Here is a 17,287-nt window from a genome sequence, read left to right as displayed (position 1 = left end):
ACAGATAGGTGTTAGTCACTTCACCTGCGGACATTCTTTATCTTCACATCATATCAATCAGCATCAATCATAAATATAGATGAGCAGTTCTTTGGCCACCTCATGCGAAGAGTTGACTCATTGGAAAAGACTTTGACGTTGGGAGGGATTGGGGGCAGGAGGAGAAGGGGATGACAGAGGATGAGACGGCTGGATGACATCACTGCCTCAATGGACGTGAGTCTGAGTGAACTCCGGGAGTTCGTGATGGGCAGGGAGGCCTGGCGTGCTGCGATTCATAGGGTCACAAAGAGTTGGACAGGGCTGAACGACTGAACTGAACTGAACTGAAGATGAGATGAATAGACTATTTGACTAGAATAATCCTTAAACTCATTACATTCTGAAATCATTACAGCAGAAATAAATCTTCTCAGTTTCCAAGTCATGAATGTACTATCCTCCACTAGATCGAACTAAATAATCTAAGTTCCTACTAGAGTGGCTGAAAGGCACACACACACAAAACAATCTCTACCCCCCCACCACACTTAGTTGAGGTAATCTTTGTTATTTTCATCCAGAGAACATTACATGATACTTTGAGAAAATACATCATACAAGTGGAACAATACTGGAACACAATGACCAGGAGAATAGTACCTGTTTTCTTTGATAAACTGATTTAAAAAATAAAGTAATTGTCATTTTTTAAGTAATCCAAAGAAGACAATATAAAGATTTCAAATTGCTCTGTTGCATCAAAGTGATATCATCTGCCAGCATTTATCAGGCAAAAAAACTCATATTAAAGTATCTTCACTCACATTCACACTTTCGTTACACTTCTGAATACCCATATAAATGAAAAATGGCTGAATCATATCCCAAGCCACCATTTCAAATATTAACTGAAATGAAAACATTTAGATACTGAGGAACTTGGCTTTGATGTGCAAAAGAAAATGACTATTACATACATGCACATACATAGAAACACACTTAAGAGGTTAAAAAGTACCAGGTTTTCCCACCTGACTAACCATATTCCAAAATGGTGTTAATGGTACTGAATTTTAACTAATATAATTCTATTTAAATGCCACTATATTAATCCCACTGAGAAAAAAATACCTGGAAAACATGTTAACAAGGCAAATTAGAAAATATTTATTCCCATTAAAAAATACCAGAATGTTTTAGGAAATTAACCAGTGATAGCATATACAAAGTATATCATATCCCATTATGCTATACAGAACATACCCTAGTTTTTTGGCTTCTGTTCTGGAAGATGCTTGCCCTTTTATTTCTTAATTAGCTTATGTGTTTGCTTTATTTTATAATTTTTCCAAAGAAAAACAATAAACCAAGACCTTTTGTTCTTAAAAAAAAAATCACCTGAAGATTCAAAAACTTTTGTAACTATACAACTTAGTAAAATATACTTTTTAATATTAGTACTTAACTCCATCAATCCTTTGCCAATTTATATATTCAAAAGCAGTATTATAAAAAGAGAATGGAAAAGCTTCAAGGAATAATCAATTTTTATATTCTTAGAAGTCCTACTTTAATGATTTTCTTTGAAACTGCACAAATTAATATTCTTATAAAACTAACATTTAAATAAACTCTGATTCATCCAAATTAGTCTTATTCATAACAATTTTCTCAATTTTTAGCAATAATTTGTCTCTAATAAAGTACTTATTTATAATCCAAATGAAGATTAAGTCACTTCTCATAAATAATATTAATTTAACAGAATTAAGTTTCCTGTATTGTCCCCTGATGCTTGAGGATTATTAGAGGTCTACATAATAGAGCACTGAATTTTGAAATTAGTTGAGAATGATCCAGAATTTCCTCTAGTAAATATAATATTAGCCATAAATAAAGACAAAAGGCAAAAGTAATGACACAATTTTAGAAGAATACTTCTGGTCACAAATGATTTGGTCTTATTCAGGTTTATGGAAAGTATTTAACTGGATAAAATTCATAGGGAAAAATGGCCATATTTGAAAACAGCCACAAGGATCCAAGTAGAACACAGGATGGAAATGAGCAGAGTCACAGAACACACTAAAGAGGTATGTATGGTCAGCCCCACTGGAACTTGTAGAGTCAGATTCTTGTATACCTTGGGAGAGAGACAGAGAAGTTAGATACATTTAAGATCAGCCTCCTAAGATGAAACCATTACTTCTTTGATTTTTAACTTAACTTTCTCGTTTTCCTTTTAAATACCTTTCACCATTGCTATACTACATGTAACACTACCTGATGGATTCTTTTAGATTCAACATTTCAGTTAATGTAACAGAATCAGACTCATTAAGTTCCCTGTGCTATGCAAGAGGCCCTCATTAGTTATGTTTTATACATAGTAGTGTATATATATGTCAATCGCAATCTCCCAATTCATCCCACCCTCTCTAATACTCACTCCTGGTATCCATACACCCATTCTCTACATCTGTGTCTCTACTTCTGACCAAGTCAGTGTTAATGAGCTACCAATACTTACTCAATTTAATAACTGAAAATAAGTTGGGAGGTTAAAACTCTAAAAATGGCCTGCATCAGCCTAGATTTAGATTTATAATAACAATATTACTGTCTAGAAACTTACAGTTGAAATGATACAACTTTACAGTTTTACTTTTCCTTTTTCACTTGTTCTATGTAATATAATGAAGTTAACTAATTCATTTTGTTGCTTAAAAATTAATAAAAAGTTCTAAATATAGTGAAGTTTTACTGATTAAATAAAATCAGATGGACACACCACTATTTTTTTTTTTTTTTTGCCATTCCACACTTTTAAAAAGCACATCAACTACACTTAGCCTTGGATCGATGAGGAATGGGACTAACTCTCAATCTCCATGCCTGCAAATTAAATGATTTTATGACTACTGCCAACAGTAACAAAGAAACAACATTAAAAACAAATATAAAACACCTTCATATGGTAGAATATAAAATTATCATCCCTTAAATGTGGCAGAAACATTATAGAAGGAGTTTTGTATGAGGACGCATGACCTAAAACAACATAAAATATTAACTTTGCTGCTGCTGTTTAGTCACTCAGTTGTGTCCAACACTTTGCAACCCCATGGACTGTACCCCACCAGGCTCCTCTATCCATGGGATTCTCCAGGCAAGAATACTGGAGTAGTTTGCCATTTCCTTCCCCAAAATATTAACTTACTGATTTATATTTCATATTGTTCCATTGGCAGATATCCTTACTGTTCAAGGCACAAGGAGCTGTCACCTTTGACTGAGCCCAGCATTTCAAGACTGGAAACTCTGAGAAAAAGTGGTAGAAAATCATATCAGAAAACCTGTATCTGGACTAGAAGCCAAGTCAGTCTTTCATGTTGGGATATGATTATTCAAACATTTTAATACACAATGTACATGTGTTATCATGTGTTGTTTTATTTTAACAGCCTGTTCTAAGTGGATGCCTAGAAAATTATAAAATTACAAAGACTGTGAAGAAGTTGAGCATGACTTCTTAACAAATCCCACTACACCAGGGGCCATTTTTTTTAACTCAAACTTTTCTTGAAGTATAACATATCTCAGAAAAATGAACAGATCATAAACCTACAACCAGATAAATTTCCATAGACAAAACACAGCCATGGAAAGAACTCTCAGACCAAAAAAAATGAACAATTCCAGAACCCCAAATGCTCTCTTGGGAGGGGGCACTTTTCCAAACTTTATTTAGGGTAAGTAAAAGGTAACCATTAAAAGAAACAGTAAACTAGGTTAGATGAACAAAGTTAACAAGTTGAATACTTTTTGACTTATCTCATCATGAAACAGATGATGACAGCAAATGTGTGATTTAAAACTTCCTGTCAGTCTTTAGTAACAGTGCTACTGAATTCCGTACACATTTTAATCAGCCCAAATTTGGAGATACAAAAAACCAAAATCTGAAAGGGACTTCCTAAAGTTTTGATTCTAGGAAGACTGAAAATGATGAGAGCAGTTTTTTAATTTGCTGAAATCCACACATAAAAGGAGAACAATTCTACACAAAACCAATAACTCGTAGACAACTTTTACAACAAAACTAGGTGATAAAGTATCCCTAAAATACATGCAAGTGGACACAAAGCACGAACAGCTACAATATCAGTATGCAATCCTGCAATATCAGTATGAAGAAACAGAAAGCAGCAGAGGCATCAATGGCTGAAAAAAGAAACACACCATGCATTATATGCCCACTCATAAAACAGCACAGCACCACCTATAGTCTTACCAAAAGAATCAAACCTGAATCTGACCACACCTCTCAAGCTAGCTACCAATTTCCAAGCAATGAAGAAGTCAGATGAACTAATGAGTATAGTCATCCAAACCTCAACAATGACAGGGTCTCAAATGACTCTGGTTCTTCAACAGATAAAATTTTCTTTAAAGAATGAAATAGAGGAGAAATCTGTAATTAATAGACTTAACAGAAATAACATTTTCTTAATGGGCAAGACTAAGCTATCGTATCTAAGAATGCCCACTTGAGTGATGAAAGTATAAAAGAAACATAAGGAAGTGATTAAAAGTCAGGAGAGTGGGTTACTCTTACAGGAAAGGAGATTGGGACAGGACCGGTGGGGCTACTGCTATGCTGACTGGCAAAGTTGCTTCTTGACCTGGGTGGTAGTTACATGGCTATTTCCCCTCTAATAATTCACTAAACTATATATTTGTGAAGTTTTTCTATATCAGTGCTTTATTTTACAATCAAAAAGTTTAACAGAAAGAAAAAAGAAACATGACTTTGTTATCACTGTCCTTGACTTACCACCATACCTTTACTCTTATTTTCAACTCTCCAGAAAGATTTGTAACCCTTACCTTGGTCACAATACATCAATAAATCAGGGTTATGGACCACAGTAAAAGTTTCTCCATCTTTAATATGTGGCCGATGATAGCGATAGTGCACAGGCAAAAAAGCTTGGAAACAATCAATGCACTGTGAATCTTGTCTAGCATAAATGAGAACTTCAGATTCCTTGGACAAATAGTTGGGAGCCTCTATATTAAAATTTTCTGAAACCATCACTGCCTGTCAAAAAGAATACAAATATTAGTCCAGAAGAAATGAATGAGGAAGATGTAAAAAACAAAACCAGAAGACTGCTATATAGATGAACAAAAATGTCAAACACACCACCCCTTATAAACAATTTTCATTCCTCTTCCATCCTCAGTTTTAAGTAGAAAACACAAGCTGTGATCTGTGTTTAATAGAAGCTTACTAAAAGTAAACTGAAGAAATTATACTCTGAGGTGTGAAATTTCCTCATAATAAAAATTTCTATGTAATTTCCTTATAACCTTTGCTTTGGTAACAAAACAGGTACCAAGAAAAGAAACTTCAGGAATAAATACAGCATTATTCAATTAGCATGATAACTATGATAAAAACACCTAACCCAGTATTGGGTTAAAATGATAGGTATCACTCTGGTAATTTCCTGTTCTTCAAAGAAGCAAGTAAGATGGTGGCGAGTAAGACAGAGCACTGCGGGCAGGAAGTCAAAGCAAAGTCAGCACTCTTTTTTGGATACAAAGAGTTAATGGAAAAAATGGTAACGATTCTTTTAAAAAATAATATGGTAAGAAAACATTTTAAAATAAGTGTTTTATGCCAAAAGTAAAAATGCACACGTGGCAGAAATCAGTCTTACATTGTAAATGTATCCATATATACATATTTATTTATGAAACCACACACACACACACGCATATGAACATTATATACATAATATGTGTGCATGTGTATGCATACACACATGCAACTTTTCTTCAGATTCACTTACATAAGGAGAAAAAAACCAGCATTAATTTCTACCCACCAGAGCTGGCATCCTAATTCTTCTGTTTGACAATGACACCAAATGCTGTATTTTCACATGTTGTTTCTTCCCTGTTCATCACAGGAGTAATAGTACTTACTAGCAAAGGTCAAAGAATTATAATCTTATGACTCATAAGGAACTTGAGAAGTGATCAGTTTAAACCACTGTTCCAATGAGAGTATTTTTCAAATATCCAGCTACTGTTTTAATGCTTTCAATGATTGAAAGGAAGTTCATTATTTTAAGTCATCTCATTTAATGTGCTATTAGATTTATTCCCTTTTTATTAGTAGAAACTTGATTCTCTAACCCATAACAATTCACCAACTGTCCATGCTTACAATATTTGCAAAAAATATGTTATTTGTTTTACTAAGGGTCCCTCATAACTTAGAAGGCAACCACCCTCCTCTATATGTTTTCTCCTCCCCAAAGAAATATGTAGTTTTCTTGGTCTCTCAAGACATGGTTTTCCAAACCATTCATCCTATCAGTTGCCTTTTGAAATACTCAGAGAAAATAGTAGCAATACTATCTTCTTTAGCAAAAATTACATCTTTTCCTAGTTTCTAGGTTTAAAAATTGCATTAACTTTTTAGCAGCCTAATTTCAGTGTGACATATATATATACAATTTTTAAAAACTAATAGACTTCATTTTTTAGAGCAATTTTAGGTACAGAAAAACCAAACACAGTCACAGTTTTCTCTATTATTAAAATCAGTTTGGTACATTTGTTACAATTCATTAAGCCAATACTGATACATTATTATTAACTACAGTCTATAGTTTAAGTTAGTGTTCACTCTTTATGTTGTATAGCCTATGGATTTTGACTAATATAAAATGACACGTATCATACTGAATAGTTTCAATGACCCAGTGCTCTGTCTATTCATCCTTATATTTTTCATTTGAACTTTTTACAGAAAACTTTTAAGTAACTCCCACCCAATTTTTTCAAGTAATTGACTTTTCACTAATTAAATCCAGGGACTTATATTTATCTCTATTATATTTTATCTTTTTGGCTATTGTCCATTTTTTTCTAGGCTGTTGAGATTTAACTGAAATCCCAATCTGTCAACCATTTATCTAACATTTATGAACTTGATAACCATATCTTCTGTATTTTTATCTAAGTGTAAAAATGTTGACCAAGAAGATTACAACAGCAAATCCCTAAGAACTTTCACTAGAGACCTTCTGCTAGAAGTTTATCAATGCACTCTCTTTGCATACAACTAGATATAAATCAAAATAACACATATTTTCTATCTTGTCAACAAAGATGTATAGAATGACCCGGTAATAATAAAGGTAACTTTCTTTGAGTACCAGTTAAGCTCAGTGGTTTATATACATTCGCTTCTTTAATTTCCACAACATTCCTACAGGTAGGAACTCTTCAGTTCAGTTCAGTTCAGTCGCTCAGTTGTGTCTGACTCTTTGTGACCCCATGAATCACAGCACGCCAGGCCTCCCTGTCCATCACCAACTCCCGGAGTTCACTCAGACTCACGTCTATCGAGTCTGTGATGCCATCCAGCCATCTCATCCTCAGTCCTCCCCTTCTCCTCCTGCCCCCAATCCCTCCCAGCATCAGAGTCTTTTCCAATGAGTCAACTCTTCACATGAGGTGGCCAAAGTACTGGAGTTTCAGCTTTAGCATCAGTCCTTCCAGAGTAATCCCAGGGCTGATCTCCTTCAGAATGGACTGGTTGGATCTCCTTGCAGTCCAAGGGACTCTCAAGAGTCTTCTCCAGCACCACAGTTCAAAAGCCTTTTTGGATCTCCTTGCAGTCCAAGGGACTCTCAAGAGTCTTCTCCAGCACCACAGTTCAAAAGCATCAATTCTTCGATGCTCAGCCTTCTTCACAGTCCAACTCTCACATCCATACATGACCACTGGAAAAACCATAGTCTTGACTAGACGGACCTTAGTCGGCAAAGTGATGTCTCTGCTTTTGAATATACTATCTAGGTTGGTCATAACTTTTCTTCCACGGAGTAAGCGTCTTTTAACTTCATGGCTGCAATCACCAACTGCAGTGATTTTGGAGCCCCCCAAAATAAAGTCTGACCCTGTTTCCAAACTGTTTCAGGCCTGTTATCTAAATGTGTAAACAAAGTATCAGGGTGGATAAACAATATAGTAGCTAGTAAGAAGAGGGGACAAGATTCAAAGCCAGGTCAAAGAGATTGCCCTATTCAGTTAGGTTAAATAAGACAGCCAATATTTATCTAGTTGAAAATTAAGTACAATAAGTAGAACTAACACAAAGTATATTCTTGATAGTGCTATTTAGAATTTATGATGGCATTATGATCTTCAGCTTCTCTAATTAATGAGTTTTTGTTTACTGTTTATTTTCCATAGAAATAAAAATACGGAAACTTCTGCAAAACTAAGAATATTTTAAATGGCATTTTGGGCTTCAGAGAGGGCTCTATTAGTCAAAGGGTTATTTGGTGATGGTTCAAAAACTTTTATTCTGGGTATCTGAATCTCAAAAATCAGCCTTAGGGACTTCCCTGGTGGTCCAGTGGCTAAGACTCTGTGCTCTGAATGCAGGGGGCCAGGTTCGATCCCTGGTCAAGGAACTGGATCCCTGGTTGCAGAACATGTCGCAACCAAGAGTCCTCATGCTGCAGCTAAGACGCACTGGGTAACAGCCATGGACCTACACTTTTTCATGACAACACTAAACCACGCATACCAAAAACTACCTTAGCAAAGTTAAATGAATTAAGCAATAAAATCTTTGTACCATAACTGTAACACTGAACAGAACTTTCTCCCCTAGACCAGAGCTCTATCAAAAAAATTCAAAACAACAAAAAAATCTAAAACATTTCCCAATTAAGACAAAGTAATTGGTATCTTTGAATAACTTATACAATCTAAAATTGTAAAACTAGAAAAATGAAATGTATAACAATAAATACTTTTCTGACACTGGGATGTTAATTCTTTTTAATTACTTATTTATGTATTTTTATTTTTGGTCATGCTGTCTTCATTGCTGTGTGCTAGTTTTCTCTTGTTGCGGAGAGTGGTGGCTACTCTTTGTTGCAGTAAGTGGGCTTATCGTTGTGGAGGCTTCTTGTTGCAGCTTGGGGGCTCTAGAGCTCGAGCTTCAGTAGCTGGGATGCACGGGGTTAGCTGCTCTGAGGCATGCGGGATCTTCCTGGACTAGGATTGAATCCGTGTCCTCTGTACTGGCAGGTAGATTCTTAACCACAGTACCATCAGGGAAGCCCCGGAATGTTAATTCTAACAGTACCCATTTTTTTCTAGTCAGTCTGGCTAAAGAGTTTATCAATTTTATCCATCTTAAACTACAAGTTTTTGGTTTCACCAGCTTTCCCTACTGTGTGTCTGTTTTCTAGTTCATTAATTTCTTCTGTGACCTTCATTATTTCCATCCTTCTACTGTGGTTTCACGTGTTCCATCACAGATTAAAGAGGCTTAGTTGAAAACGTTAACTGAGATCTTTTTTCAAATAAATATGCATTTTAGTGCTACAAATTTCCCTCTAAACACAGCTTTAGCAGTATCCCATTAGTTCTGGATTGTTATGTTTTCATTTTCATTCAGTTCAAAATACTTTATTTCCCTTCTGATTTCTTCTTTTGACCCATGGATTACTTAGAAGTGTGTTAGTTAGTTTCCAAATATTTGAAGATTTTCTAAAGATCTTTCTATTCTTTATTTCTAATTTAGTTCATTTGCAGTCAAGAATATTCTTTGTAAGACTTGAATTCTAAATTTATTGAGGCTTGTTTTATAGCCTAGAATGATCTATCTTGAAAAATACTGCATGTATACTTATAAAGAACATGTATTCCACTGTTGTTGGGTGGAATGGTCAGTAAATGCCAATTAGATCAGGGAGTTGGTTCATAGTTTTGTTCCAATCTTTCATATCCTTACCAACTTTCTGTCTACTTATTACATCAATTACTGAGAGAAGGGTACTGAAATCTCCAACTATAAGTGTGGATTCATCTATTCCACCTTACAGTTCTACCAATTTTTATTTGCATTTTGAATCTGTTATTAGTGACATAAATGTTTAGAATTATTATTTCCTGCTGATTAGTTGATCCCTTTATTGAAACAGTGATAGTCTTTAGCACTTGTGACAATCTTTGCTCTTGAATCCCTTTGCCTAATATTAATATAACCACATCAGCTTTCCTTTGATCAGGGTGAGCATGTCTTATCTTTTGTTTTAAAAGTTAAAGTTCATTTCTTATATGCAATATACAGTTAGGTCTTGATTTCTCATCCAATCTGAAAATCTCAGACTTTTAATGGAGATATTTAGACATTTACATTTAATATGATTATTAATATGGTTAAGTTTAATTCATCTTGTTCTCTGTATCTTTATCTTTTGTTCCCTTTATGTTCTTTCTCTGCCTTCTCTCCAATAGACTGAATTTTTTAATAGTTCCATTTAATCTGCTGTGCTGGCATATTAACGACTCTGTTATTTTTGCAGTTACTTCAGAGTTTATAGTAAAGATCTTTACTGTATCAGTCTACTTCCAAGTGACACTAAACTATCTTACATTTAGTGTAACAACCTTACTAAAGTGTATTTTGTTTTTCACCTCTCAACCTTGTGATAGTGCTATCATATATTTTATTCTTAGACCTGGTATGGATGCTACACTACATTGTTGTTATTTTTGTCAATTATCTTGGGAAAATTTACATAATATGGAAAAAAATCTTATTTTTACGAATGTAGTTATCATTTCCAGTGTTCTTCTTTCCTTGGTGTAGATACAGATTTCATCTGGTATCACTTTCCTTCTGCCTGAAGGATCTCTTCTAACGTTTCTGGTATTGGAGGTCTGATGGTGATGAATTCTTTCAACCTTTATGTCTGAAAAAGTCTTTACTTCACCTTTACCTTGAAAGGCATTTTCACTGTATAAAGAATTCTAAATTCACAGGTTTTTTTTTTTCTTTCTATATTTTAAATATGCTGATGCTCCATTTTCTTGTTTGCATTATTTTTGACAAGAAATCTGCTGTTATTCTTACCTTTGGTCCTCTGTATTTTATGTGTTTTTTTTTTCATCTTGATGCTTTTATGATTTTCTCATTATCACTGTTTTAAACAATTTTATTATCTTGTACATTGATATAGTTTCTTTCATATTTCTTGCACTTGAGCATTGTAGCTATGTGGGTTTGTAGTTTCCATCAAATTTGAAATTTTCTCAGCCATTATTTCTTCAAATATTTTTTTCCATCTCCATCTCTTTCATCTCTCCTTGGGGATTTCCATTACACCTCCCCTGCTCGGTTTTATTGAGATATGACATATAACATTGTATAGGTTTAAGGTATATAACATGAAGATCTGATATATGTATATTTTGAAAAATAATTACCATAATAACATTAGTTAAAATGTCCATCACCTCACACAGTTACCTTTCAGTGTGTGTGCATGTGAGAACATTTAAGGTATACTCTCTTAGCAATACAGTTTGTTAACTATAGTCACCAGGCTATACATTAGATTTTCAGAACTTAACTCATCTTATAACTAGAAGTTTGTACTTTCTGACTACCTTCACCCATTTCTCCTACATTCTCACCCCTGGCAATGACCAGTCTACTCTCTATGAGTTCAGTTTTTCTTATATTCCCCATATAAGTGAGATCGTACAGTATTTGTCTTTCTTTGATTTATTTTACCTAGCATAACACTTTCAGAGTTCATGTGTTTTGTTGCAAATGGCAGAATTTTTTCTTTTTTTTTTAATGTTTGCATAACATTCAAACATCTCTGTGTATCTCTGTGTATGGGTATACATATACATGTGTATATACACATATATACACAAATACAAGTAAATATATACATATTTATACACATCTCATTTTCAGAAATATATATCTCACATTTTCTTTGTCCATTCACCTATTGATGGATGCCTAGGTTGCTTCCATATCCTGGCTATTGTAAATAATGCTGTAATGAAAGTGAGGACACAGGTATCTCTTAGAAATAACCCAATTAGACTTATGGTAGGTCACATGAAGTTGTTCCACAACTCACTAATGTTCTACTCACTTTTTACATTTCTTTTCTTTATCTGTTTTATATTTTTGGTAGTTTCTATTGCTATGATTTCAAGTTCATTAATCTTTTCTTCTGCATTGATCTGCCATTAATTCCATCCAGAATATTTTCCGTCTCATACTTGCTGTCTTAATTTTTAAAAGGTCAACTGCCCTTTCAAGTATCTTCCATTTCTCTATTTACCTTTCTGAATATAAGGAATACAGCTATGATCAGCATTGACTGAATCATTTACCTCCTCATTACAAGTCATATTTTCCCACATCCTTGCATCCTTGCAAAACTTTTACTAGAGTCAAGACATTTTGATCCTGTTGGGTACTAGATATTTCTGCATTCCTATAAATATTCTTGAGCTTTCTTTGTAATGCTGTAAGGTTATTTGCAACTGTCTGATTTTTGCAAGGTCTTGGTTTTGAAATTTGTTTAGGTAGGACTGAAATAATGTTCATTCCAGGGCTTAGTATTCCCCACTACTGAGTTTTTCTGTTTACTCTATCCAAAGCCTAATGAATTACAAGGATTTTCTCAGTCTGGTTGGTGGGAACAAGTACCACAACCAGACCTGTGTGAGACACTACTACCTCTAATTTTTTCATATAGTTCTTTTCCCAGCATCAAGCAGTTTCCTCATATGCATGCATTAATTAATACTCAACTATGCATTCAGGGGAATCTCTGTGGATCTCTGGAATTTGTCTCTATGTAGTTCTCTCTTCTCTGATACACTGTTTGTGAATTCTAGTGACACTGTGTGCATGCATGCTAAGTCACTTCAGTCATATCTGACTCTGTGTGACCCTATGGACTGTTCATAGCATTCTCCAGACAAGAATACTGGAGTGGGTTGCCATGCCATACCATCCTCCAGGGAATCTGCCCAACCCAGGGATCAAACCTGCATCTCTTATGTCTCCTGCATTGGCAGGCGGGTTCTTTACCACTAGTGTCACCTGGAAAGCACTTTTAGTGACTTTGGTCTTTCCCAAATCTTACCTTTATCTCCTTAACTCAAGAAGTCCACTAGGCTCTGCTTAGGTTCACCCTCCCTGCACTACAGTCTGAACTCTCGTGTAATAAACTAGGACAACTGAAGGGCTAAGCTTATTTATTTCTCATCTCTAAGATTTCACTGCTTGATATTCAATTATTTTTTCCATTCTTTCTTATATTTTGTCTACTTCTTGGTTGTTTCAAGCAGAAAGCACATGTGTTCCCTGTTCTTCAACTTGGCCAAGGCAGAAGTCCTAACGCATTTTGACTGAGTGAAACCTGCAATTTCAAAAACACTTCCATTTTGACCTATAAAATATCAATTTCTTATGTTTCAATCTAATATTATGCCATTTCCAAAGAATGTGAGAGATTTTGATTAAAAATCTACAATGAAACTAGTTAAGACTTGTTTTTATTTTCAAATTGCTCAGAAGCTATAAACTCTTTTAAAAAACATTTTGTTGTCATATCATCCATACAGTCAAAAATTCTGTCTTATCTAATAGAGTCGAGATATATAAGCATCAATCATTCCCTATGTATAAATTCTCTTCTATCTAGTTAAATTCACCAAATAATAACATATCTCATGACAAAGTTTCTTTGCACAAAGAATTGGGGCCACAGTCTCAACTCAGCTAGGCAGAAGGAAATAGCATCTAATATATCAGGAAATCAACTTCTAATTATACAAACGAGACATCTATTTTTCTAGAAGCTTCCAAAATGAAAAAGTAAATTCACATAAAAGATTTGTAATTACATATTAGAGAATTAGGAAGCAGAAAATCAAGATAAAGCTGTCAACAGTCTATAATGGGACCCTTTACCCACCTTATTTTCTCATTATAGTCAACCTGCACACACCCCTATCTCATCCCAACCGCAGGTATGGGTATGTAGGCATGTGACCTCTTTTGGGGTATCTATACATAAAAAAATTCCACTTTCTTAAAACATGGTAGATCATTTTATTAAGTAAACTTAAATATGATTCCAATCCATGTCAGTACAAGCCAAGAACTGTATTTAAATTTGAAATGTACTTTTTTTTTAGCTGTACCATTCAGCTTGCAGAATCTTAATTCCCAGACCAGAGACTGAACCTGGGCCCTTGGCAGTGAAAGTGTGGAGTCCTAACCACTGTACTGCCAGGGAATTCCCAAAACATACTGTGTAAAAATTAAAAAGCCTCATTTAGAATTCATGCTCAGTGAAAAAAAGAAACAAATGAAAAAAAAAAAAGGAATCTTCCCACATATGTATCTAAACTGCCATATATGTGAACATGTGTACCTAAACTGCCATACAGACACAGAAACAGAAATAGCAAGAAATGATAACTAGGGGTTAAAATAGGTGAAAGTTTAGCATTGTACACTTTTTATACTCCCTGAATTATAAACCATGAGGATATAATTACCTACTCAAAACCAAATGTAAATAAAACAGGTGAAGAAATTAGACTAAACCACAATTAGAAATAAACCACCATTCTAAATGACTCCAAGTGTATCCAAATGTATTTTGTCTTTTTCAAATTCATATATAGAATGAACTAAGACAGTTTCCCAAAATTTCTTAATAGGAATCACTTCAGTCATTAACAGACTTGGGGATCCATATGATTTGCTGAATTAAGCTTTCTCAGAAAGACAATAATCTGCACCAAAAATACCCCCTGGTGATTCTTATCAAAGTTCCGCAAACTCTTAACTAAGGAGTAAGATTCATTTCCCAAAAGAACAAAAAACTATGCAATTAGACAATCCTGGATTCATTTCTTGGCTTTTCCATTTACCTATGTGATCCGGGATAAGTTATTTGGACCCTTTGTGCCTGTTTCCTTATCTAGAAAATGGAATCTTTCCAAGGATGCTCTAAAGATTAATCTATGTAAAGAGTGTAGGACATAATCTTTCTTATAATGCTTAATTTTATCTTGCTTCCTTAAAAAAAAAAACCTGTTATATAGATATCCAATAAATATTTGTTTTCTTTCCTCCCATACCCAAATTATACATATATATATGTACCCCACATATATGTTGGGGTATATGTCAAATTTTAACAAAGTTGTTGTTGAAGCAGTATTTATTAACCACTAATCTTTTCAAAGACAAGCTTTAATATAAATGTCATTTTAGCTGACTTATTACAGACAAGTATGACAAATTTCACTCACTTTTTAAAGAATACTCCCATCCTATCTTTTATATACACTTAACAAAATGAATTAAAAAATAACTACAATGTCATCTTATCTATTTTTTCTTAACCCAATTACAACCCTCTCAAAAAAACCCTCTAACAGTTGTACCTCTGTTATGTTTCTCTCTCGTAATGAAGCCAACTCATACAGATCCACAAAGAGTCCTGTTGGGATGTACTGTTTAATTAAGAGTCGACAGGTCTGCAAGTCCTCAATGCTTTCTCCAAATTTCACTTTTGTTAACAGGTCTCTGTAAGACAAGTATGTTTTAAGTAAATATCTTCATTTAATTTTTTTTTCTTAAGAATTCACTCAATTTTTAAACAAGCTAATATAATATAACAAGCTTATATTTAAATTAGTACAAATATTATATTTCAAATTAGTTTTTCAAAAGAAGGTCATGAAGTCAAATGAAATATTTATATCACATCAGAATCACTCATTAGATCTTTCATAAATTCATGTCATAGTCACAGTATCATATTAGGGTGAAAACAGACAAACATCAATGGAAAAGGATGAAGTCCAGAAACAGACACACACTTTTTAAAAATAAAGGTGCCAATATAATTTGATGGGGAAAAGATTATCTTTTCAACAAACAATGCTGAAACAACTGTGTACCTATACAGAAAAAACTGAACTGTGACCTCTACCTCATACCACACTACAAGTATTAATCTAAAATAGGTTATAAACATAAATGTAGAATTGTCTCAGCTTTCTCTCTGGAGGCTTATTTTGGACCCAGTGCAGAGAAGGAGGTCCCAAGCATGGTGGTTTTGCTTAACTGAGAAAACAGGGATAGAAGATAAGGGAGGCTTAAGCAGCTAGAAGTCACAGCACTATGTTCCAGAAAGGAAGTATCTTTGTACAAAGAGTTCTAGAAGTCTGAATTGGAGTCCCCTTGAATTTTTATTGAATACTAAAACAAACATGAGTAATATGTAACTCCACAAGACTGGACAAGGAATTACCAAGGAACTGAAAGATAAGAAATTCTGAAATTTCACAAAGACACTGCATTCTACCAACCAAAGGACAGAAACCAAAGAGTTCAGCAGAGATCCCACTGAGATAGAAAGTAGAATGGCGGTTGCCAGGGGCAGGTGGTTGGGGGATGGGGATGAGGAGTTACTGTTAAGAGGTACAGATTTCAGTTTTGTAAGATGAAGAGCAGTCTATGGATATTAGTAATAATGGTAACACAACAATGGGAATATCCTTAATGCCTCTAAAGTGTACAATTTAAAACAGTTAGGACAGCATATTTTATGTTACAGGTATTTTACCACAATTAAAATAAATAATAGTGTAAAAAAATATGACTGATCAGAGCAAAAGTAACCCAACAATATATGGCAGGTTTATAACATAAGCAAAAAAGCATAAAGTTAATTAACATATGGCAAGAATAGCATAAAGGTGAGGAGAAAGAAATGAACTATTCTGCTATAAGATTCATGCATTATTCATGGTATGAAACAGTATTATCTGAAGGTGGTCTGTGACAAGTTAAAATTGTAAGCCCTAAAGCAACTAATTTTTAAAAAAGAGAGAGGTATAGTTAATAAGCCAAAAATGGAGATAAAATGGAATGATCAAAGAATATTCCATTTATCCAAAATAAGGCAAGAAAAAAGAAAAAAAGATTAGACGGTACAAACAGAAAAAGATATAGAAAAGAAGCAAGATGAATAAATTTAACCCAACCAAACCAAATCTATATTAACATTAAAAGTATATGGTCTAATCACTCCAGTTAAAATACAGAGATTGACAGATTGGATGAAATAGCAACACTTAACTATATGCTGTCCACAAGAAATGGCAAATATAAACACAGGTAAAAGTAGAAGGATGGAAAAATGTATGCAAATATTAATAATAATACTATAGAGTGGCTATAATAATACTGAAAAAGAAGACTTTAGGACAAGGAGTATTGCCATGGATAAAGAAGAATACCACACAAAAATAAAAGGGTCAATCATCAAGAAAATATAATAAGAAAATAAAATATAACAATAATTTATATATAAAATATAATTGTGTGCATCCAATAACAGAGCTTCAAAGA

General features: G+C 34.0%; 1 protein-coding gene and 1 non-coding gene across 2 annotated transcripts in view; one reads left to right on the top strand and one right to left on the bottom strand.

Annotated features, from left to right (window-relative positions):
* Positions 1-1,125: 1,125 nt before the first annotated feature.
* The window catches only part of PIGX (phosphatidylinositol glycan anchor biosynthesis class X), a 25,107-nt gene continuing 8,945 nt past the window's right edge, over positions 1,126-17,287 (bottom strand). The window contains exons 4-7 of the mRNA XM_069593178.1: positions 15,313-15,454; positions 4,873-5,086; positions 3,203-3,303; positions 1,126-2,125 (exon numbers count right to left, since the gene is read on the bottom strand). Coding sequence (XP_069449279.1) covers positions 1,982-2,125; positions 3,203-3,303; positions 4,873-5,086; positions 15,313-15,454 — 601 coding nt within the window. The 3' untranslated portion in view covers positions 1,126-1,981. The remainder of the gene's footprint in view (positions 2,126-3,202; positions 3,304-4,872; positions 5,087-15,312; positions 15,455-17,287) is intronic.
* TRNAQ-CUG (transfer RNA glutamine (anticodon CUG)) lies at positions 8,415-8,486 on the top strand. The gene has a single exon. It is a non-coding gene; the product is annotated as a tRNA-Gln (tRNA).

This window comes from Ovis canadensis, chromosome 1 (genome assembly GCF_042477335.2).
Source record: "Ovis canadensis isolate MfBH-ARS-UI-01 breed Bighorn chromosome 1, ARS-UI_OviCan_v2, whole genome shotgun sequence".
NCBI classification, from domain to species: Eukaryota; Metazoa; Chordata; class Mammalia; order Artiodactyla; family Bovidae; genus Ovis; species Ovis canadensis.
This window is presented reverse-complemented; position numbering and strand designations above follow the sequence as displayed.